This window comes from Neopelma chrysocephalum, unplaced genomic scaffold (assembly GCF_003984885.1).
Source record: "Neopelma chrysocephalum unplaced genomic scaffold, ASM398488v2 Primary Assembly neopelma1_69, whole genome shotgun sequence".
In the NCBI taxonomy this organism is placed as follows: Eukaryota; Metazoa; Chordata; class Aves; order Passeriformes; family Pipridae; genus Neopelma; species Neopelma chrysocephalum.
The window spans coordinates 11,023,230-11,047,992 of record NW_020897729.1 but is presented as its reverse complement, the minus strand read 5'-3'; the positions used below and the strand labels follow the sequence as shown (position 1 = coordinate 11,047,992).

The following is a 24,763-nucleotide window of genomic DNA, read 5'->3' as shown; positions in this document are numbered from 1 at the left end:
ATCATTTTCTAAACAAGAGATTTTAAAATAATAAATTTCAAAGGGCGGCACGATCTAGGAGAGCATAAATGAGAGGCTTGGATTTTACCTCTGCATCCAGCAACTGGTCAAGTCATTGTAGAGCAGGAATTAAGAGGTTCATTCCTTTGCTCACTGCAAGTCTCCTTTTGACTTTATTAGCAACCAAAATCACCCACAGGTTGTGGATTCCCCATCCCTGGAAGTGTCCAAGGCCAGGCTGGACGGGGCTTGGAGCAACTTGGGATGGTAGAAGGTGTCCCTGCCTTGGACTTGGATGAGTTTTAAAGCCTTTGTTGAAATAATAAGACAAACCAAGATATTGTAATAATAAAAAGACTCACGTACATTTTTCACCAGCTGAAAAAGGAGAATTTGCTTGATGAAAATAGTTTTTCCCATCCCAGAAAAAAAATAAATTGGTTTTAGCTTTTAACTTTTATTATAATGGCTACGATGAATTACGCCCTTTGTAAGCAAAGCCCTGAAAATATTTATTTTGTTAGACTCTTAAAAACAAACATCTTGTTAGGAAAGAGACACGCCATTGTTCTCCCTCTGACTAATTGGTGAAGAGAAACAGAATATTCCATATTCATTGCATTTCACCAAAATGAGTCATGTTATCTTCTACCCAGACAAAGCACTTTAACTGTAATAATGACAATGCTGACAGCTACAATACTGCTCTTGCAGAAGTTTGCTTGTAAATAATTAACAATTGTTGTATAATGACAGTGGGGTTTTTGATAGCTCTATTAATTTCACAGTCAGGCTGGAGTCTCTTTAATTTAGGGTATTCATGAAAAACTCACCCCCTCCCAACCTACCAACTTAAAAGGCTGATGGGAAAAACAGGTTTGTGTCCCTGCAGTTTGTCTTGAGGCCAAAAATCTGCTGTGTGCCAAGAGTCAGCCATGGAAAACTAAGGAGAAGGTAGAAATCGCAGATCACACCTCCAAATGGCTCAGGTTTGGCTAATAATTGTCAGGTTCTGAGGCTGAAACCTGTGGTGCAGTAAATAAGTTTAAAATGCTGCTCTGTGCTGCAGGAGGTGGTGGCGTGGCCTTGTCAGCACAGGATGGGGCATCATCTATTAATGTCCTTTAAATATGTGGCTTTGTGCCTCTCCAAGTCCTGCCAAGACACAGATGAACAGTCTCCTAATCCACTCGTTCTTAAAAGCAGCAACATCCCTGATTCTGCTGGAATCAGCCAGGACACAAACACCTGGAGGAGCAGGGAAGGGTTTCCCTTGCAAGCAAGGTCTTTATGTATCCCCTGCCTTAGAGTTCACTGATTCACACCTTTTACAGATATTAGGAATTCCACCCAAGAATTGTAGAACCCTCTGTCATACTGGAGATCCCCAATTTGATCACCCCCCACACCCTTCAGATAACTCACCCCCGTGTTTCCCTTCCTGGGAGGATGAAACATTTCACTCCAGAAAAAGCACCAGAGCTTCTCAAAAGCTCACTGAAATGAAGGGAGAGATTCTTGTTGCCATTGCAAGTATCAATAATCTTTTATTCTCCCAGCAGGTATTTCCTGATTTTACCTTATGCTGTCCCTGGCAAACAAGTGGATAATGCCACAGACAGTTATGAAGTAGTATTTGATTTCTATAGGACCAGGTAAGAAGAAGCATTTCTAGGCCATGCAGTTGACTGGCAGCAGCCCGATATTTAGTGTATTTGCATAGTTTCATACACTAAGTGGATTATTCAGGATTGTAACCACAGCCAAATAAAAAATGTTAGGTGTCAAACTAATATTTCTATCAAATTCTATATTAATTACTAAACCTATTTTAGAATCATAGAATCTCAGACTGGTTTAGGTTGTCAGGGACCTTAAAGCTCATCCAGTGCCACTCCCTGCCACAGGCAGGGACACCTTCCACTAGCCCAGGTTGCTCAAAGCCCTGTCCAACCTGGCCTTGGACACTTCCAGGGATGAGGAATCCACAACCTCTCTGAGCAACTATTCCTCTTTTTTTCCCCCCCATTTTAAGAATTGCTTATGCCCCAATTATTTACAAAGCACAGCAAACTTGTTTGACACTTTCAGAATAACTGTTTAATTCTCAAGTCCAAATCCTGTGCACCAGACAGAGTCAAAGCTCCTGCTGAAATTAAAAGAGATTTTCCCTAAAAACTCTCGGATTTGACCCAAGTCTCCGAGGAGCCAGGCCCTCCCCCAGCCCTGCAGGTGTTGGTTGGGCAGGTTTCTGGGTGGGCATTGCCTGGCAGCCCTACCCTGTACAACACCCAGAGCTCACTGGCAGCTGCAGGGCTCCAGAGGCTCATCTGCATCACAAAACACAACATCTGCATCACAAACAACAACATCTGCTGCACATCCTGTGGATACAGCACATCAGGAACAGAAAAACTTTGGATACTCGTTTCTTCACAGGCACTGCTGGTTTGGAGATGGTTCCAAAATTCCCATAAGCAACAGAAAAGGCCACTTCAGGTGCTCCACAGCCTCCCCTGCTGCGATGGACAGACTCAGACACACCCAACCTCCTTTTTACCTCTACACACGCTCTCCCATTCCCATTTTGCATATCAGATAACACTTTCATTAACCACCTGCATCATTTTCCAACCGAACTGCATATTTTATTACCTCAGGCATCCATTTCCATTTGCTTTGCTTTCCACAGACAGGGCTTTCTTAATTGAGCTGCATAGTTTATGAACTGTGCTAATTGAGCTGCAGAACTCTGCTGCTGCCGGGGTTTCATACCCTCCACCAGGAGGAATATCGAGTGCTGGACTGGTGCCACTGCAGTTACAGGCTCTGCAAGCCGAGGAGCACTTGAGCAGCTCTGCTGCATTTTTCACCTCTAAGATTCCTGGATGTTTTTCCAGCTTTGTAACACCCAAACGGGTCAAAACCTGCCCTTGGCTTGAGCAAGTTTTTGTAAGGACAGCCAGGACAAATGAATTTAGCTGGTGCTGACAGCCCAAGTAACCCTTGTGCTCTGTCCCTGGGAGCAGAAGGCAAGAACACTCACCCCAGAGGAGCAAAGGCAGAGGAAAAACTGCCTGACTCCAAGGACTGCTCCAACCACACTCCCAGCTCCTGGTCGGGAGCCAGAAGCCTTTAAAAGGGTCCTGGAGGCAGGAAGGAGGAGGAGGGATAAGGAACCACGAGGCTGTGCTGCTCCCAGCTGCCCTCAGTTAAGAGCTCAGCAATCAGGGCAGAGCCACGTCTGGAGCCAAGGCTGGCTCTGCCCAGCATCCAGCTGCTTCTCACCCTAATTAAGTCTATAGGCTAACAGGGATTATTAATATTAAACAGCCAGGCTCTGAGGCTGCTAATGAAACCAGCTAATCCGTACCAGGGATCCACACTGGGAATGAACACGGGGATTTGTGTTGAGCTACGTGTGCTACAAGGTGCTCACGCCTTCCTGGAGCTCAGGTTCTCCTCTTGGCTGTGGGGAGATAACACAGGAAGACACTAAAACCCACTAAAACGTCTGTTCAGGTGCTTAATAAGCTTTCCATCATTAATGCTGCACCTCAGATGAGCACAAGGCTTTGGAAGAGGAACATACTTCCACCAGAAACTAATTTCATAGTGGAATCAGAGCTAAGCAGCAGCAGTTATCTGGGAGCTCAAGGAAACCAGTCAGGGAAAAACAGAAGACAGGCAGCACCTCGTGGGATAAGTTATTGAAATTAATTAATAACAGCACTAATGTGGTATGGAAATGGCTTTCCAGGCAAAGGTTTGTTTGCTGGATTTGTGGAAGAAAATCTTTATATAAATAAGAGCGTGAAACTGTAGAAATGTAGGATTGGAAAACCCTCGAGGTTACCTCACCCACGTCCTCTGCTGAGGCAAGAGCTCTCAGGTCCAGGCACAGCTCATGTTTGTTCTGATTTTGCTTCCCTAAGCACAGCTTTTCAACACCTCACAATTAGGAATTTACTCATTAGCCAGAGACCTTTTCCTACTCCCTCAGAAACAGAGCACAACAGATCACTGGTTTGTTCTGGGGTTTGACTTTGTGCTCCTTCGCTCTCCCAAACATCTCCTTTTGGAGGAAACATCTCTTCCAGCTTCTCACCCTGCTCATATTGTCCTGTCCTGCTCCTGGGCCGTCCTCACAACATTTTCATTGCCTCAGTTTCTCCGTGTTTGGGGGTTTTCTGGTTACTTCGGGTTTGTTTGTGGAGTGGCTGTTGTTGGTTTTTTGGGTGGTACCACTATAGGCATCATCTTTTTTCCCCCCAAACCTGAGAACTTGCTGCTCCACACTCTTGGCACAGCAGGAGCCCCAGTAAGAAAACAACTCCCTGAATTTTCCAAACATATTGCAGAGAAACCACTTTCCTCTCGTAACCTCAAAATTTAAACCAATAGTCTCTGCAACACAAGACAAGATCTGATCCTTTGTGCCCAAAATGGGGTTCCCAGTTCTTCCCCAGCAGGTCTGAATTTATCAAATTGTGAGGTCTTCACACTGCATTAAACCCAAGTAATAGAAAATTCAGTGTTCACCTTTCAAGCCCAACTCAGCAGGAAACCGAATCAATTTTGCTGCCGATTACATTAGGGACAAATAGGAGAAAATAGAAAAAAAATCAGATAAATGCATTCTGAGATAAATGGTATTTCAGGGAAGTTTAATCTCAGCTTTGAAAGGTGCAAACTCATCGTGTACATCTACATGGGGAGCTCTGCACAACACCTGGAAGGCTCCACACCAAGACAGTCACACCCTCATCTAACTGGGTCAGGGTTTCCTTTTTTCCCTCAGCAGGACTCATGGGAAAAGAAAAGAATTTAGGCTGGGGCCTGAAAATCCCATATCCAGTCTAGCTGACCTTAACCATACAGGTAATTTTCTCCTCATCATAAGTTAGATTGACCCTTTAGTCTCCCTGGTCGGGCTGTAAATTGATGTTCCTCTCTCTTCTCAGAAGGACCAGAATTAAAGAAAGACAATGTGGAAAAAAGATTAAAAGCCACAGGAACTAGAGGGAGATACCATGAACTTGAGAAATGTTTTTAGGAGGTACTTGATCTTCATTCAATGGATTCTTTAGCTTAACTTCAACCATATGAGTAAGTCTCATCTTTTAATTATTTTTTTTAAATTATTCATTGTACCGTTTCACAGAGTCAGATTGAGGTTGGAAGTGACCACCAAGCCCAGTCCTCTGCTCCAAGCAGGATGAGCCAGAACAGGTTGGTCAGGGCCACCTCCAGTTGGACTCTGAATCATCTTCATGGCTCTTCACTGGATTTGCTTCCTGTTCCTGTCTTTTTTTGTACTGAGGAGTTGTTTGTCTCTCAGAAGTGAACTGCATTTGTCACATCTCACTAACAGAAAAACCTTCCTGAATGTCTTCAAATCTTTCTGATGACTGTAATTAGCATTATTTCACCTTAAAAATTAAATTATAAAATTATAAATTCAATTTTCCAGCCTAAAAGTACCTTCACCCACCCTACTTACGCTCCCAGAAAAGGGTTAATGTCACACACACTCACCCACCAAGGAGTTTTATATTTTAATAGCAAGGCAACGTAGAAATTCACTTAATGACAAATCCTTGGACTAATGTATTATTCATTTTGTTATGTGACAGCAGAACAAAATTGTAGCCATAAATATATAATGTTATACACCACTTCTTAATGTAGTTTACGTTTATGGAATAATTGGCCGTCTTTCACATTATCCTCTCTTTAGTCACTTCTTTTTTAGGGGGCTGTCATAAAATGCAGCCCGTGACATCAAAGATGTGTTTATTCAGGAACAGAGACAGCAACAGGCCTGGATAAAGCTTGGAATTTCAACCTCTTTTTCTGGAAATGTTTTCTAGTCTCTGGAAGTGATTTTCCATATATATAAATTGCTGTTTTACTCCTTTTTCCTTATGATTAATGTCACGCATTTTTAAATACACCCAGGGAGAAAAGGAGACAAGGTCAGAGCCAGGACCTGTGACAAGGCTGCAGCACAGATCCAAAGCCCAGCCAGGAAACAGGGGTGGCTGCAGGTTATACTGTGCTTGCAGGAGCTAAGCTGCTGATGGCATCAGTCTGAGGTCAATCCAGGACTGTGGAAAACTCAGCTTGAGCTGAACTGGGGCTGCTGAGAAGGTGTGGGTGAGGCTGCTCAGGGCCAACAAGGTTCATCAGCGTCCTCGGCACAAAAATACTTTCCAGGTTCCATTTGTTTGCCTTCATGGATTATGAAGAGCATTTGTGGCTTGGTTTTTTCTCTCCAGTTGCTCACGTGGTCGCTCCTGTCACTGCTTCAGGCTCAGCCAGTTCTGGGTTGGGTCTCAGGTGGGTTACACTGAGAGGGCTCTTCTTCAGGCAGTGGGAGGTGTGGGAATGATCCTCCGTGGTCCTGCAGTGTGAGGGGCTCCTTCCAGCCTGATTCCCTCTTCTCCTGCCCTGCACCAGCCACGAGACCCAGTTCTGTCCCCCCAGGTGGGAACACTCCACCTCTGTGGGCTCTGTGACCACCAGCACCACCCGAGCACCTCAGCCAGAACCTTGGAGGGCACGTAACCAACTCCTTCCACAAGCCTGCTGCTAAAAATGTTACAAATCCTCATGCTTTTTGCCCGTCGACACCAGATGAGTCTCATGGATAGAAACAGGGAATTTCACAGTGCCAGACAAACCTGCTCAACTGCCAAAACCAACTCTGAATCATTGCTTGAGCAGCAATTAAACCAGAACAATGCAGATACACGGAGCCTTCCTTTAATCATCCTCCCAAACCCCGTGTTAATTAGCCAGGCTGCAGCAACCGCGGAAATGATGAGCCTGCGCGAGAATAAAAAGTAAAACTGTATTAAAAATGCAGTAAATTATACAACACTTTTTTCCCCCCTATCAAAATACTTTAAAATATTCATGCCCAGCTTTCCAAGCACCTAAAGGGGGCTCACGGGAAGGCTGGAGAGGGGCTTTCCAAAGGAGTGACAGGACAAGGGGGAATGAGCTCGAGCTGAAAGAGGGGCAGGGTTAGGTGGGATATTGGGAAGAAATTGTTCCCTGTGAGGCCCTGGTGCAGGTTGCCCAATAATAATAATAATAATAATAATAATTATTATTATTATTATTATTAATTCATACATTTTAATCCATAATATTTCCTATTTCATCCATTTTTAGCAAACAAAAAGATTAACGTTAATTTAATCTTTTAAATTAAACTATATAGTTCTAAACTATATCGTTTAGAACGATATAGTTTCTAAACTATATCGTTTCTAAACTATATCGTTCTCTTTCATCAGTTAGCATTCTACCTTCTGTTGGTTATTAACTCCTCATTTTCCATAACAATTAGCCCATATCTTTAGCCTTTTTAGCATCTTTTCCCCTCCGCCGGGGTTTTCCCAACCCAAACACTAAGCCTTTGTTCATCTTCCTCCTTATCTTCTGGCTTTTGCAAAAGGTCCTTCCAGACGCCCAGCCTCACCAATATACATATTTATTCCCCAGGCTGCGTTCACTGAAGCCCATCAAGGTCAGCTCAGCAAAACTTAAAAGAAGAGTTTTAGGGGTTTGCCCGAGCTCCGCTCTCCCCTCAGCATCTCACCGCGGCTCTTCCGCTAAAAAGCGGGCTGAGAAATAACTCAAGGCTTTATGATTAATTAAAAGGGCTAATCGGAGGGTTTAATTAAAACCATTAACAAATTAGCAGAGCGATGTAGTTTCCAGCAAGAAGGGGGTTTTTGAGGCCCGCGGAGCTCACGGCCCCTCACGGTCCCTCACGGCCCCTCACGGCCCCTCACGGTCCCTCACGGCCCCTCACGGCCCCTCACGGTCCCTCACGGTGCCCGCAGAGGGCGCCGCGGCCCCGCCGCTGGGGCGGCTCATGGCGGCCTGGAAAAGGGGCGGCTATCCCGGTTATCCCGGTTATCCAGCCCCTCCCGATCCTCCCCTCTCTCCTCCCCGCCCGCAGGGTGTCCCCTCCCGCCGCCCGGAGCAGCAGCCGCAGCCCCGCAGGTCGGTCCGGCCGCCCCGCTCGGGTCCGTGTGTTCGCCCCGCGGGTCCCCCCCGTGCCCGTGCCCGCTGCCATTCCCGGCGCTTGTTCCCGTGCCCGGTGCCATTCCCGGCGCTTGTTCCCATTCCCGGCGCTTGTTCCCGTGCCCGCTGTCATTCCCGGCGCTTGTTCCCCCCTCCGGGAGCAGGGGGAGCGGCCGCGCTGCCGCCGGGACCCCCCGTTCCCGCAGGGATGGGGCTCCCGGGGAGGTGATGCCCGCTGGGCTCTCCCGACGGGCAAAAGGCGCTTCCCCGTATTTCACTAGTTTTGTTTGGTTTGTTATTTTTAATAAGATCATAGATGCATAGAATCGTAGATTCCCAGAGTGGTTTGGGGTTGGAAGGGATTTTAAAGCCCGTCTCGTTCCGCCCCCCGCCCCTTCCCCAGACCAGGTTAGGATAAGCCGGGATTGTCCCGTGGGAACTGGGATGGGTTTCCAGGTGGAATTTGCCCGGCCGCCGCTCGCAGTCAGGAGTGCGTAAAAATGCTTTCAGAGGATAGTTCAAGCCAAAATCCAGCGACCGGGTTAATCCTGGGACGTGTTTGCAGGAGCCCTGATTCGCTCCGGAGCCCAGCTCCACCTTTGCTTTCCCCCAGGAGTAATTATTGGTGGATATTGTACAACTGAGCAGCTTTTGGGGGGTTCAGCTGTTATTAACAGCGATTTAGAGCCCTTGCAGATGTACCAGACACACTTTTGTGACATCCTCACGCATCACTTGCAGTGTCTGTATTCAACATCCAGGAACACACAACAGCACTGGGATGTTAGAGCAGCTGGAGAAGCACAGGAGGTGGGGCAAGGCTCCCAAATTCCAAGGAAAACTTGCTTTTCCTCATCTGCACTGTGAAGCTGTCTTTAATGAAGTGGATTTCACTTCTAAACCGGTGTCTATTTCTGTTTACTTACTCCAGAGTAGGGTGTTAAAATGGGAAAATGTCTCCAAACAAGAGTCTCAAGTTACTGACTCCGTATTCCTAAATATCCAAATATTTACCAAACCAGTTTTATTTTTAGCTGGACAAACAGTAAACCTTCGCAGAAAGCCACGATGTCAAGGTTCCAAGTTAACTGTTCTGTGAAAATAACACCTTCACTGGAACTTTTCCAAATGGTAGTAACTACTATTTCTAACAGAGAATATGAAGGCAAAGAATTGTTATAGGAACATAAATCACCTTTCAATGTCATTTTATCATTTGGGGGTTTGAACTAAATGATCTTTAAGGTCCCTTCCCTCCCATACCATTCTGTGAGTCTATGATTTTCTCATCACTGACGACAATACTGCAGGAAGAACTGTCCTGGCAGTCTCCTCATCCTCTTTTCATGTGGAATTCCTGGGTTTGCTCTTCCTGGGACAGAATATTTTACCAGGGATTTAAGAGAAACAGTAATTATTGTAATATTAAAATTATAGTCCCAGGGACTGGCAACACAAATATTCTGCTGCATGAATGTGAAGGAACAACAACCCAAGAGCATCCACGGGCCTGAAACGTGTGAAGTGGGTTGGGGGGCAGGAGGCCAAAGCTCAGCTGGGAAGTGGAAGTGGCTGATTCCCACCACTTTTTAATCTGTTTGGTTTTCCAGAATAGCTGCAGGGTTTGGAGCAGAAGAGGAGCTGCAGTGCCTTGTTTGGACTCGCTGCCACCCAGTCCCGGATCTCACAACAGAACTTTTGCATGTGTGAGTCCAACTTTAGTCATGATATTCAGTCATGGCTTTAAAAACCACTGGAAACCTCAGTGTTTAGACACGGTTTTAAATGCTATATTCCATTTTTTGGAGGTTTCTCCCATTGTAGTGAGTCTGCTCAGCTGCAGAAATGGCATAAAAAAACCCTTAAGACATTACTTGCAACATTTTTTAAAACTTTAAAAGTTATTTTCAAAGGTGGCTACAAAGTCTAATAACTTCACCAGCAGAAATAAATGCTGAATAAACTGAGTATGTCTTGCAGGCTCAGGTGACTTCTCAGCATGTGAATATATGTTGTATTTGTATTGTTTAATTATTTTAGGTCCAGTGATGACAGTTCTCTGGGGAGGCAGCCAGTTTCTGCAGAAAACTTGTTCCAGCATTTAAAAAACACAGAAACTTGAAGTCTCGTGAAAAGAAAAAGTTTCTCATTGACTAGTGAAGTAAGTCCTAATTTTGCAGAGGATGATGCTCTATGAAAACAAGCCTTGAAACTTTATCAAAATTTGAGAGTGGTTTGATGCATAATTGTGGTTCCAACCTGGTTCTGCATCTGGCTTTAAATAATAAACCTGCTACTCTAGTACTTGGTTTTTTGGGTTGTTTATTTAAGCAGTGCATTTGCTCTGTTACTTTTCCCCTCAGGCTCCTCTGGATGAGGAATTATTAACCTTGAGAGGACTTAAATTATCATGAGAGCAAGTAGGATATCAGCTGGGTTTTGTCAGCAGGAAGTTTCGAGGTGCAGTACTTGATAATTCTGCTTTTTTGTTAAAATTTTCTTCAGTTCTGTAGTGCTCAGCCTTCTAAGTAAACATTTCTTATTAATATTTCAGCAGGAACAAAAAATATCCAGAATTACTATAATTCACTACACAAAAAGATTTTTAAAGGTCAAAGCCAACCTTCCCTTGCTTCAAAATTTCAGCTGTGTGGGGCTGTTCTGTTCCATTCTTGGGGGTTCTGGGGGCAGGATCACCCTACATTTGCCTTCTGCAAGCTTTTTATGCTTTCCATCTCTCCTCTGGAGTATTGAATAACACAGACTGTTTGTGTTGAATCACTGGTAGGTGTGATGGGCTGAGTGGATTTTAGTAAATTTTAGAGCTCACCTGGAACCTGAGTCATAAATTACTTTGTTTTCATAACATAACCTTGATACTAGTTGCATGGAAAGCAACGAATATATAAATATTTTATGTAAATATATTTTGTCAGAGTGAGTAGAGTGTTCAGAATCTGGGCCAGTACCTCGAAAGAAAATATCGTGGCTTTATTGGCATCACGTTTAAAGTGAAAATCAGAGTTTTGGTCTTAAATTCAAACAAATTCCTTGGTTTCACTTATCCTGGAGCAGATTTCTGGCCCCTCAGTGTCACTGCCAGTCTCATCCAACACAACCTCAGACTGAAATGCTGCAGTGATGCAGAACTGGAGTGTTGCTTGTTTATCAAGAGCTAATGAATGTGAGGGACCACGAAGTATTTTTCCTTCTTGGAAGTCCCGTTCCTGTCTGTAATCAGCAAACACGAGCAAGCATCGTGTGGGTAATGCCTCCTTCACCCTGGCTGTGTTCATGCCTTGGAATCTGGCAGGTCTGTTGGGGATTGGAGCTCGCTGGGAGCTCCTGGATGCAGAGGCCTCTCCACAGAGGATATTCCGCACCCATAACCGGATTTGGGGATTTGCGCTGGGTGGGAATGGAGGCAGAAATCAGCTCCTGGAGCTGAATCCCTGTCCAGGAAGGGTGGCTGCCCAGCTGCACACGCTGGGTGTGTCCCCAGCAGAGGACAGGAGGCTGTGCCTGGATGGAACCCTGTGGATTTGGCACCTGCTGCAGGAGCGTGTGGAGAGCACGGGGCAGTTCTGGAGCTCCTTCCCATTGTCTGCTTCCCCTTGGCTGCTCTGCCATGAGTTCACAGTCTTAAGCACTTCTCAAACATGAGTAATCTCGCCTGGAGCCTTTTGCAAAAGCTGCCTTTTTTTATTTTTTTGTTGTTTTATCTTGGATGCCTTTCTCTGTCTGCATAATACAGATATAATGTGCCAGAGAAGCATCTTGTTCATGTTTGCAAAAATATTTGGTGGTTGACAAATGAGCTTGATGTACTGTGCTGTTGTACTGACTTGACACTAATCTCTGCCACTTAGAGCAAATGAGAATAAATCACCTCTTCCCTCTTATCTTCTGCACCCTGAGTTGTGTGTGCACTTGCAGCAGAAGCTGCTCAAGGTTTTATTTCAATCCCGTGCCCTGTCACCAATCCTGTCGTGCTGGCTCCTGCCATTTGAATTTGGATTGGGAAAAGGTCAGAAGCAGCACCTGAGCTGGCACTTCCATAGTGCTGAATCACTTGCTGTTTGGTCACTGGCTTCAGGTTTCACATTTGTAGAGGTAGGAGATGACAAAGCAGAAGTAGGAATGATCCCAGCAGGTGAAAATGCCTGAGGAAAAAATAGGACTCCAAATCTGTGCCCATAAGGGGGATATAATTTACTGCACTGGTAAAAAGGGCTGTGGAAACGAGTGCAGTGAAACCACGCTTGGTGAGTTGTTGAGCTTCAGAAATGGGAGTTGAAATATCAGTTGGAAAAGGGTGTTCCATTAAAACTGACATGTCAGTGAGCATGGAATTCATCCAGGTATGTGTGATGGACTCAGGTTTGGGATTGCTCCCTCCTCCTCCTCGTGGAGCTGAATCCCAGCTCTCCAGCTCAGAGCCTTGAGTGTAGTTGTCAACTGTGTTCATTCCAAGCCCTTCTGTGTGAAACAGAGGTTTTTCTTCTTCCAGTCTTTGAAAGGCTGGTATTTACAGCAGGGGGGTGTAGTTCTGGTGTAGTTCTGGTGGCCAGAAGGTGCTGTTTCAGTGCAGGCCACCAGTAAGGAACATGTGCAAGTGTTGGGCTTGTGATTTGTGGCCTCTGTGCTGGGGCAGGACGTGGGGAGCTGCAGTGACCCCAAGTTCCTCTCCAGGAGGGAGGTGGAGCATTGCTGTGATAGTTCTCCTGTGGCTGCAGTTTGATTCTTTCTTTTTTTGTGTGTTTTGGAAGGTGAAGTTCAGACTTATTCAACTTTTTTTTGCTTACAATGTTTTACAATTTCTTCTGGAATTTGTTCCAGCCAAATTCACGTTTCCTGCCGGAATGGGAGAGTGGATCAAGCACTGTCCTGGGGCTTCCTGCTGGGCTGGGTTGCTGGAGATCTCACCAACTTCAGAGGCTGCTACTTAACAAATCAGCTGCCAATCCAGGTAACCTGCCAATATTCCTGCTTTTTCATTTATCCTTTTCAAACTGTCTCTTTAAACTCTGGGGCAACTTAACATTGCACAGCCAAATCCTGGGAGAGAAAACAGTTCTGTATTCTGCTCACTGATGTGCCATCCATAAAACAAGTCATAATTTCCCAAATATTTACATTGACACCGTTTGTCTGGCAGTGATTTGGTGTTTGTCATTCCCATTATGACTACAAAGCAACATTTCCCTGCAGTTAAGGTGTTTCAGACTATTTGCCTACTAAACAAGCAAATGTATGTTCTCTTTCAGATTGTCACTGCTGTTTTTTATGTTAACAGGGATCTAATTATGATTTCACAATTTGTCTACTATAAGCTCAAGCATCAGAAGGTGACAAAATGTAAGTTTTTTTCGATGATTGAAATGTTCTCCAGGATGTAGCACAGTCTTTACTGACATATTTTCCTACAGCATTTAAAGACATTTTTTTTCCAGAGGGATAAAAAAAATAGAGTGTACGAATTCTGGCTGGAGTTGTCAGACCTGTTGCTTCCAGTTTTCCCTTTCTTCTCCCCTTCATCTCCCCTTCCTTTTCTTTTCTGACCCACATATATCTTTAAATATTTTCCATGTAGTACTTTCACTTTATACAGACATAAAAAAATGCAACAGATTTGTGGGATCTGGCTCCATATTTTAACTTGTTCCCTGGTTTTTGTGGAAGTCTGCAGAAGTTGAAAGCAAGCCTTGTTTCTTTGTGGGGTTCAGTTGGTTTCCTCCACGTTGATTGAAACCTGACTTTATTTGCTTATGGCATCGAATATCTTGACATCTTCATGTGTCCTGTTTCAATCTCTGCGTTTAACAAAACATATTCAAGGGGAATGAAATCACTTGAGTTGTGCTTCAGGAAACCTGGCAGTGGTTGGAGTGCTCAGCCTGCCCACCAACTACTGTTTTGACTGAAAGGGAAGACAGAAAGCTCAGTTCATATTGTATCAAATCAAAACCATTAACTCCTCAATCTGAAAAAGGAAAAAAAAGAAAAATGAAAGAGGTAACAAAAAGCTGAAGCAAAACAGATGCCTCCCAGCAGCCTAAATAGGGATAAAGCAGATTCCTTCAATATGGAACTGATGATGAACCTGGAGATGGGTCAGTGCTGAGGGGTTTCCTTCCTGCTGCCTCCTCTGGAGAACAAACCCAGGCTTTGGTGCATTTTAACTGCCAGCTCAGGGGGTTGCAGAGCCAGAGAGGGAGGAATTAGACCTTAAAAAGAGGCTTTTCAGTGCCCACTTCTGGAGCAGTTGGACACAAGTGGGTCAGTGTTGCATCTCCAAGTGCAGCCCGTGGAGATGTTATTTAGACTCCAGGTCTTTAGGCCAGGCTTAGTGAGGCCACACAGCAGTTTGTGTCGCTGGTGGCAGGGACTGCAGGGCTGGAGCAGCATCTTGCAGGTATAGAGGATCCTGTGGCTCCAGATTTCTGTAGGGTTTCCCACCAGTTTCAAGTTGTCTTGGAAATGTCCATGAAGACTTTGTGTGTGTGGAGTCTGTCTTTGACTTTGTGAGTCTCAGTAAGGCTTGATGCCAACCAACCATGGACACAGAGACTGGTCCAGCACAGCCCTTGGGTTACACAAATCCCGATGAGAGAAATATAAATAAACTTATATAATCATAAATAATGATATTTTAGTAATTTCCATTTCAAATATCCTTGGATTTGCAGTTTTTAATCGAGACATATTGAAAGAAACTTCTGCTCAGCAGTTTTCTGTGTATCAGCTGTTATTTGATGATAAATTTTGAGGGGTTAATGTGGGAAATAAGGTGAGCATGGACATTTTCTCTCTGTTCCCTCACTACTACTCAGTTGTTGCACGAAGCACAACAGTGACAGTGAGCAGGGGTGGGCACAGAGCCCAGGAAAAAAAAGAGGTGGGACTGACATTGCTGCCAAGAAAAAGAGACGTGAAATTCTACCTTTGCATTTACATATCTGTACTGCAAACAGAAAGTAACCTCAAATCGACAGCAGATGTTATTTTTCCAGCTAATTTGTTTGTGTGTCATTCCAGGCAGCCACAACCTGAGGAATTTCTGCATCTCCTGGGTCGTGGTGTGTGGAGCTCTGGGTGTCACTGCCCTCTGTCAGCTGGTGCTGAGGAACCAGGAGCAGAGCACAGCAATCCCAAGGAATAATGTAAATTCTTACCTGTTTCTGTGCCAAAAAACTCCCACCCAAAAGCGTCTTGAAGAGTTTGTGTCCTTCAAAGAAATCTGGATTTTTTAACAGTGATTTAGAAATTGTGTATGTGGATGTTTTACCCATAAATCCCAAAATAAAGAAGTTATAAAATCGCTTCTTTTAGCAGCTTCCTGGGCTTGTTCAGTCCTTTGGGTCACCTCTGGGATAATGTTTATAAATGTTGTATTTCTGCCGGTGTGAAGTGCTGTAAACATCCACGTGGAGCCCACACAGTCCCCCAAAAAATTCAATAAAAGTGGAAAATCCCCATTGTACCTGCTGCTGTCGTTGCAGCAGGAAAGTTCACAGGCTATTCCAGCAGTTTGATGGCCCTCCCACTAATGCCAGGGAAATAATTGCCCAGCAGGGAAGCAGCTTGTTTTCAAAACACAGCCGGAGTGAGAAAACTCTTAAGCTGTGAAAAATGAGTATTTTGCTTTCTCCAGACAGGATGATGCTTTTTTTTGCTTTTTTTTACCTAGTGGCTCGAGCTCCAGTTGTTAGTTTTGGTTTGAATTATTGTGCCCAGGGTTTTTTTTTTAGGATGGATTGATATTAGTGTGGTACCCCAAAGCCTGGCAGTGGGTTTGATGTGCATTGTTGCGAGATAAAGATGAAACCCTTTCCAGCCCTGGTTTGAAGAGCAGCACTGAAGGGCTTTGAGAGGACTCCTGTGCAGAGAATCAGCCCCTGGACTCTCAGTTTAATCCTCTGAAAAGCCCCAGACCATTCTTGCTAAAACACACTTTTCTTTTGCAGAACTCCCCTGGTGTGGTTGAACTCTCAGGCCTCATTTGTGGCTCCATCTCCTGGGGGTTTGACCTGGGCAGCAGATTCCCTCAGCTCTACAAAAACCTGAGTGGGTTTGGGGCTACAGGTTTTTTTTTCCTATTCAGCAAATTTTAGGGAAATGATGGTCTTTGATTGCTGGAAGAGGAAGAAGAAGTGAAGTATTTACAGCTGCATTTAGCAGATACAAGCAGGAACATGCTTTTTATGATTGTTGTCATGAGCAAATAACATCTCCCCTTTTCTTTCTCCAAACTATCCCACCTTATGTCACCAACCATGGGAATAAAAGTTAGGAATAGAGGACAGTTAGTTTAGAATTTTAGCCCCTTTTCACAAAGGTGCCATTACTGACTTCTATTTTTTCACTCTCAGTATATTTTAAAAACCTAACAAACACTTCAAAAGACCAGAAGGTTTTCCATTGTCAGTTGTGTACAGATTATGGAAATGGTTAATTAATTGCTCAGCTTATTCATATTCCCTCTCTACCTTTTCCTTCACTGGAATGCCACAATATTTTCAAACAGCTCTACTAAAGAGACTGATTTCTTAACAGGTTCCCTAAGAACTAGTTAGCATTTGGAAGCAGATTATCCTTGCTGTTTGCACTTCCATAAAAATGGCATTAAATGGCATTAAGCAGAGTTCTAAGAACTGTAACAATCCCTGTATTTTCAGTGATTTGTGCTAAAGCTACTGAACTGAGAAAATTCAGAGCCCGGGAAGAGATGGAGAAGAAAGTCTTTGGATGTGTTATACCACAAAATGCCAAAATTACCTGTAACTGGTTACTGTGATACAAAGAAATGTTAAAATACGTGTTTATAAAATGTCTGTTTCAAGAATATGTGTACAAAATCTGTGTTTAGTTCCAAGGAAGGTCCACAGAAGGCACCTCTTACCTGCTCTTTGCCTTGGCCATGATGGGAAACTGCACCTGTGGGCTGAGCCTTGTCTTAAAGATGCCAAAAACCAAATCCTCCAGGGGCCTCTACTTTGTTCACCACCTTCCTTGGCTCATTGGCAGCTTTGGAGTCTTGTTTCTTGGCATTTTTGTATCCTTTTCCTGTTACAATAGAGATTCTCAGGATAGGCTTGTAAATAAGTGGATCAGAAATGAAGTGGATTTTTTTTGAAATCATGTTTTTTTCTGACCCGATCATAAAATCTTCTTCCTGAACAATAATTTGTATGATTTTTGTAATGATAATTCTTGCTGAGAATAGCAGGTTTATCTAAAATACCTACATTACAGCTACATTGCACAGGGTAATTTGTGTCTTGGAGACAATAAGTAGATACTGCAAGTTGGGGGGGTGCACATTGTGCTGTTTTTCTTAGGTTTGCTGTCTGCTAAGTGCATAGAAAACCCCCAAAAAACCCCAAACATATTAAAACAACTCCCTAACCTCCCTGTTTTTAAATGCAAATACAGAATCACAGCTTTGAGAGTTTGGGGAAATTGTAGTTGCTGTTGTGAGACCGTGTTCGTGTCAGAGACAAACAACGAGGGTTTGGCAAATTTGGGTTCAGAAAATAGAATTTAACAAAGCAGCCCTTAATTTTGCACAATTTGGGGCAAAATTTGGGCCTCTGAAAACCAGCTCTGCTCTCTGAGTCATGAAGGGCCAACCAGCTACACAGTTCTCCAGGTTCTTGTGCCAGTGTCTTGAAAATCCTGGGCAAACATAACCCCCTATAACTGATATATATTTATAATTAATGTATTCCCACAGTATATTAGTTATTGTTAGCCTTGCCCTTTCTAGATGGAGCATTGGCATGTTGTGCTCAAGAAAGGAAAAGCAAAATCTTCAGAATAACATTTTCCCTTTGCTTTAAAAGCCTTTGCACAGGGATGGTCTCACTGGGCATTATTGGTTTATAGTCACCTGTGTTGTTGCTATGGCTTGGATTTCCACTTAAAAAGAGCTTAAAGAGGAGATATTTTGATTTTTCCTCAGGTAAGAACTGTAGGTTTGTGTGTGAAAACCTCTTGGTGCTTCACTCCCTGAACTCAGACCAGGCTGAAGTGACTCCAGCAGTGCTGCAGCACACTGAGTTAATCCATTCCAGATTAAAGGGGAGTTTTTTTCCCCAGATTTACCTGGAGCTGCTCCAGAAGTTATGATTCCCAGGCATCAGTCTTGTCTTTCTGATTAAAGGAATTTCCTGAGCCACTGAAACTGGATGAGTGACTGGAGAGCCAGAGCTGGCCTTGGGATGCTCCATGGCATTCCAGCCTCATTCCAAGTCCAGGGCTCTGTGCACTCAGGCACTGTTTAAAACATTCTGCACAAATACCCCACCACACTGGGGAGCCTAAACTGGGGTTCCTGACCTGGTCTGAAACAAAGTGTGGTTTTATCTTGTGTGGGACAGAGCAGTTTCCCCTGTGAGCAGACTGGGGGGATTCAGGAGTTCATTCCACCAACAAAGTAGTGACTTTCTTCTGCCCCAGCCCCTGGCTGGAAACATAAACCTGTATTTATTTACCAAAAAAATCCCCTAGAAGTTGATCTTGATGACCCTCACAGTACGTTCTGTACGTATTTGCAGCTGCCTTTCTGTGGTGTGCTCTGAAAATCAACTTTATATTGGCCCCAAGGCTCCCCCCTCTCCGTTCCTTGCCCTGGGATCTCTGTGCCAGCCTGCACATGACATTAATTCCTGGGTTCTCTCTTGATTGGGGTCTGAATCCAATCTTGCTAATAGTCCTCCAGTTCAAATTATATGGAAAACAGATGCTCCCAAATCAGGGTGAGGAGCTCGCAGGAATCTGGTGGAGCACATAGTGTTAGTTGGGAATGGATGAAGTATTTGTAATCAAGAGAAAACAAAAGCAGACCTCCTGCTTGGAGAAGCCCTGAAGGTAAGGAAGGCAGTGCTTTTAGAAAGGGCTTCATTACTGTCTCTTGCCAAGCAAGAAAATGAAAATCCGATATTTATACATCACTTTAGTCCAGAAACCAAAGAATGGGGTCACCTGGGCTTTGGAAAACAGAGGAATTAACCCCAAAAAGTCCTAATTCCTAAGAGAGAAACGTTTCATAATTGGTATTTGTGTACCAGTCTCTGTTTTGAGGAGCAGTCGCAGAAACTGCCTAATTCTAGTGGACTTTATTCCTGATTGTGTCCAGAGTTTCATTAGGTGGAAAATAAACTCTCATTTCTCAAGGTCCAGGGCAGGATTAGGAGTTCACTCACTCTGTGTCTGCTGCTGTTCCTTGGCTTCCAGCTGCCAGGGCTGGCAGTGACTAATTCTAGGAACAAATGGGCTCCTGCTCCCAGCTGGAGCAGCAGCTCCAGAGCAGGATTCCCCTGGAGTCTGGGTTTAACAGGGTGACATTCTCATCCCATTCCTTTGGTGGCTGCAGTTATTTGGTTGCACAATAAGCCAGTGATTTCCATAAATAATGCAAGTGCCCAATTGTTTGTAAAGTAGGAGCTGTCCTCCTTTTCATTCTGAGAGGAGTTTCATGGCATTACACACTGGAATTATAAATTAGATGCATTTTCTTTTCCAGTAAATGTTTCCTTCCCCTTTGCAGCAGGAGGTGGTCGAAGTTTCTCAAGATCCTGAGGAGCTCAGGGTATAAAAGGGTCTTGTCAGAGATGCTTCATCCAGGTTTGGATCCTATTAGAGCTTTATTTTCTGTGCATGGTTATTTAATGTTCCCCTTGCACACAAGGATGCAACACTTTGTATTTTAAAATATTAAATCAGTCAGGGAGCAGTTCTGCCCTCAGATTTGTAGCAGCCATCACTGAAGTTTCTAAAAGACTGAATCTAATGCAAGTTTTTCTGGAAAACTTCCTCTTTTTCTCTCTGTGTCCTTCCTCCCCTGCTCCCTCCAAACCCAAACAACTCTGCTTTGTGTTTAGACAGGATTTTTTTTGCCTTGTTTTCTTTCCATTGTCAGGGCTGTGTTCAGCTCCTCCTCGTGGGCTCCTTTCATTAAGCAGAGTCAGGTTGTTACTCAATAGCCCGAGTTTATTCAGCAGGAGTCTGTACACAAACTTCTCCTGCACCTTTGGAATCCTTTATGTCCTTCCACAAAACACCAACCACGCTTTGGAATTTATTTGTTGTGCTAAAAATGTTAACAATTCAGCCCGGAGAGCTCCCCAGCCAAACACACAACTTCTCTGCACTCCTGCAAACGCTTGGTTTTGTCCTGAGTTTTTTAAAAACTCAGTTTTTAAATCCATCTCGGTTCTCAAATTGTCCTTAAATAGCTTAATTTCGTGGAACAAATTGGATATGTAGCTCTGTGGCTGTCAGGAAGTTCACTGTGGAACTTTACTTTGGTTGTCTCCTCCACTTTGGGCTGCTCAGATCTTAAAGTTTCCCCCAGAAAGTCAGGCTTAAGCAACAAGTTAGTTCCTGTATTAAGTACTCTTGGCAGTTTAGCATTTTTTAAAAAATAGAAGCAGCTGAGGGCATTTGCTCCAACAACATATTCTGGAAATGCTCTTTTATAAGCTCCACATAACTTGTGTTTGTCATTTATTCACCTTAAAAGCTTGGTGGCCAAAGGGTGATGGCCAGTGCTACTCCACAGCCCTTTAAACCTAATTCCATGCAAATCCTCCTGTTGGAGACTCCCTGCTCAACCTCATCCATAACCTCTACCAGAAAACAAAGTGATTTGTTTCAAGTTCAGAACTCCAATATAAAATTCCTCAATTATCCAGCAAAACTTCTGAAGAATTCTGATTTTTTTTTTTTTTAATTTTATTTAAAGGCTGGCTGTGTCCCTGGTCAATAATTTTACTTGAGAGCTGGAACCATCAGGAAAAAGGACAAGTACATACTTGTTAATTCTTTTTAGATCAGCACTGCTTCCAAGGCTCTGGTTTACAATGGGAATAAATAATTATGTCTAATTGCACAATTCCTGCTGAAAACAGCATCAAATGTTGAGTCATTTGTTGTCTGGGTGTCAGTGCCTGGAAATTTAACTGCCTAGACTTTTGCAGGAGATGAGAGTTGTGTTTTCTGCTCAGGCTCTGCTGATCTATCGCCAAAAAGAGGTTTTTTAATAACTTTTTAATAACTTCCCCTCCTTACCAGCCTCACCCCACTGCATTTAGGGCACTGATGCTGGAATGGTGCAGGGCAACATGTTTTATTCCACATTTTTCCTAGATTAACCTTTTTCCTATCCTTCTCCTCTTGAATTTCACACTTAGGACCCCTGCAAGCACAAGGCTGAGGTGGAAAGGATATTTTTTTTTCCTGGATATTTGAGCCACATGCCCAAGGGGATCTGAAGCTTGGGGTTAGAATTTTTCTTTATTTTTCCCTTTTCTAGTGTTGCAGATAAAAAGAAGTACTGAAAGGGAGCCTCAAGTAGGATTTGGAAAAGGTTGTGTAGTAAATTCCACAGTCAGGATGAAATGAATGGATCCCAGTCCAGGAATTGGAGCCGGTTTGAAGCTCTCCCGTGCAGAGCGTGGTGTTGGGGGGTGATGCCAGGACTCAGGGGATGCTGCTGTTATTCTGTGGGGCTGGTTTGGGGTTGAACTGAAAGCCAGAGCTGCAAATTCCCCCTCTGTGTCCCAGTTAAGGGATTCCTTACCCCAAATCCCAGTGACTCTGCAGTTCCTCCTGTCCCAGTGGCTCCGGGGGCGCTGGAAGTGGAACCGTTGGTGGTGAACGAGGATCCTGCTTGGTGTCCAGTGGGATTTGGCTCCTCTTTTCACACAATCCTGGAATCACTGAGGTTGGAAAAGCCCTCCCAGCCCATGGATCCCCCCTGTGCCCCATCCCCACCTTGTCCCCCAGCCCAGAGCACTGAGTGTCACATCCAGCCCTTCCTTGGGCACCTCCAGGACTCCACCAACCCCTTCCAATGCCTGAACACCCTTCCCAGGAAAAAATTTTCACTGGATTCTGCTCTAGGGTGACTTTGGCAGACCATTAAGGTTATGGTTGCTTGGGGACCAAATTTATTTCTTATTTTTTGTTATTTATTTTGCCATTCGTTTCTCACAAAGAACAGACCAATAATATTTAATATTTACTTTGTTTTTTTCAAATAGATACAGATACAATTTTTATCCTGACTTGTCCCCTGATTTTAGCTGTAGCAGGGAGTCACAGCAATAGAAATATTTATTTGACATCCATACAGTGCATGGTGTGGGATGACTGTTTATTTTCAGATGAAAACACACATCTTGTGGCACAACTGGTTTAAAAACGATGGGTGAAATTATCCCTGTGCCTTGGACCCAGCCTGGAGCTACAGCTCAGCCCAGGTGTGTTGGGTGGTAAGATTTGGCTTTGTTTTGTTCATACTCCATGTTTAATACATCAGCAAACATCCTGTAATTAATTAACTCCACTGCAGAGGGTCTGGTATCGATCCTGGTGGGACCCTCACGTCCAGCTCTTACTGATATCCCTCTGAATTATTACTGAACTCTTATTTTTAAGAGTTGAAGCATTTCTACACCAATTCCTGGCTGTTCCAAGGGTTATAATTACTGCATTATTATAATTATTGTTATTATTATCTTCATTAGTCCATATAATGTTTTCTACATGTGTTGTCTTGGTGACTCCTGGGCTACATAAACACCACTAAGGAAAAAAACCCTTGAATTGCAGATTATTTTTTTTTGCAGTACTGTGTTGTGTTGGAAGAAAACTTTAATAAATTATCTCAAAGAATAAACTTCTTGTTAATATTTCATTGAATCTGCGTATAATGTGTATAATTCACTAAGTTCATGAATAACAGGGCTGGGTTTTAATAGCTCAGAATGAGCCTTTTATACATTTGTGGGCTGATCATGAAGCTCCTTCCTCTGAGTTCAGGTAAGTTAAAGGGATACAATTTAATTTTGGTTTTTAAATAATAAAACCTAATAAATAATATTACTAAATAATGTATAAATAAATCGTAAATATAAATAAATAATAACATTATTTAAAAATAATAACCGAAACTAATGACTTCAATTGATTGCATTTCAATTCCTGCCAGAAGCACTAAAAATGAAGTGGTTTTCTCTGGGAAGGGTTTCTGAGGATCCACCTCAGAGAACTGTTCCTTTTATTAGTTTCAGCCTGTACTTTCCCTGATTTCTGAAGTGAGTAGAGGGTATTAAAAATTAACCTTTTCAGCCCATGAATTAATCTGCAGTTTGTTCTCCTCGCAGATTTATGTGCTGCACACACGAGCTTAGCAATCCTTGCCTGGCTGGTGATTGAAACCATGACTTGTTCCTTCTTAATGCCCTTAGAATTTGTTCTTCCATCACTTCTTCAAAGATTATTCCCCCTTTTATTGCTGCTCTGTGTAATCCTATTTTGGGATGGCTTTTTATCCCCGTTTCATACTGGTTAGTGGAACAGCCAAATGTGGGGTGTAGAAAGTTGCTGTGATTTGATGTGAGGCTTTTTTAATGGCAAGTAATTGAAATTTTTAACTGTGAAGCAGCGATAGTTATTTATTGATAGGCCAGATATAAATCCATGGGTTAAGTAAATGCTTATACTTGGAAAAATGTTATTTCCGTGCCCAAATAATCCAGGTTAGAGGCTGAAGGGCAGATCCTGATCACCTCTTCCTTAATCTCAGGAAAGCACAGCGTGCAGCTCCGTCCCAGCTACTTTGATGGAAAGCAAAGTGTCTTAATCTTCTTGATTTATTTTACTAATTCTTCCCTGGTGCTGCTTGTAATCCCAGATTAACGGCATTGTGTGCTAATTTTATTTTTATAACTATCATGGAAATCTCATTAACTAAAGGGAACATCTAAAATGTCCTCAGGGGCTTTATTTTTAAACAAATTATCACATCATTTAGCTCAGATGGTTCTCAGTTGTCCTCAGAAGACTCTTCCAGGGCTGGAGTTACTCCCGGCTGTCACACGTCGGGTTCGATCACTTGTTTCAATAAGAAAACTGGGTTTAAAATAAGAAAAACGTTCTTAATTTGCAACTTCTGACTCTCTGTTGGAATTAAGGGTTTCCCTAAATTCATCCTTGTGTTCTCACTGACAAAAGTGATATTAGTCCAAAGGAAAGTTGGTTCCTCACACCCAGGGAGCACCTCCACTGTTGGCCGCTCCGGCGCCTCGAATGAGGTGCTTTTCAGGTGCTTTTTCCAGCTTTTCAGGTCTGTAGAATCTTCTGGAAGCAGCAGCAGCTGCTGCCCTGACGTTTTGAGTACAGTCCCAGTGGGAGGGGTTTGTTTACAGCTGTGCCAAAATTACAGCAAGAAAACCAAGTTTGTTTTCAGGTTCCCAGAGCAGAAGCCGAGGCCGTGTCCCTGCCGCCGGTGCAGGGTCGTGGCTTTATCCAGAGGCACCAAAACCTCAGGCAAGATTATCCCACCTTTTTCTGGTTCTCCATCGTGGTTTGATTATGTATTCCTCTGTCACCTCAGGAATGCCAGGGAAAACCAGGTGGAATTTTAAGTGAAGAGTAAAACGCCGGCGCGGCCCCGTCGGTGAGAAGCTGCAGGTTACACAAATCAAAGCTCTTTGGGGGAAACACAAGAAACTTTCCCAGGACTTGAGTCCCTGCAAATGATATTTATCAGTATCCAGGTAACAGAAAATGAGGGAGATTCAATTTTTTTTTGGTTTTTGGGGTGTTTTTTAGGTTTTTTGGGGGGAAGTTTTGGGGTTTTTTTGGGGTGTTTTGGGGTTTTTTTGGGGTAGGTTTTTGGTGGTTTTTTGGGGGGAGTTTTTTTGTTTGG

At 43.6% G+C, this 24,763-nt stretch overlaps 1 protein-coding gene across 1 annotated transcript; it reads left to right on the top strand.

The window, feature by feature from the left end:
• The first annotated feature begins 11,337 nt into the window (after nucleotides 1–11,337).
• On the top strand, nucleotides 11,338–19,642 carry PQLC2L (PQ loop repeat containing 2 like). Its single transcript, XM_027685905.1, is given in 8 exon segments — nucleotides 11,338–11,614; nucleotides 11,617–11,671; nucleotides 12,883–13,012; nucleotides 13,311–13,401; nucleotides 15,082–15,206; nucleotides 16,011–16,110; nucleotides 16,920–17,098; nucleotides 19,595–19,642. Coding segments are annotated over 8 exon segments (1,005 nt in total).
• The last annotated feature ends 5,121 nt before the right edge of the window (nucleotides 19,643–24,763 follow it).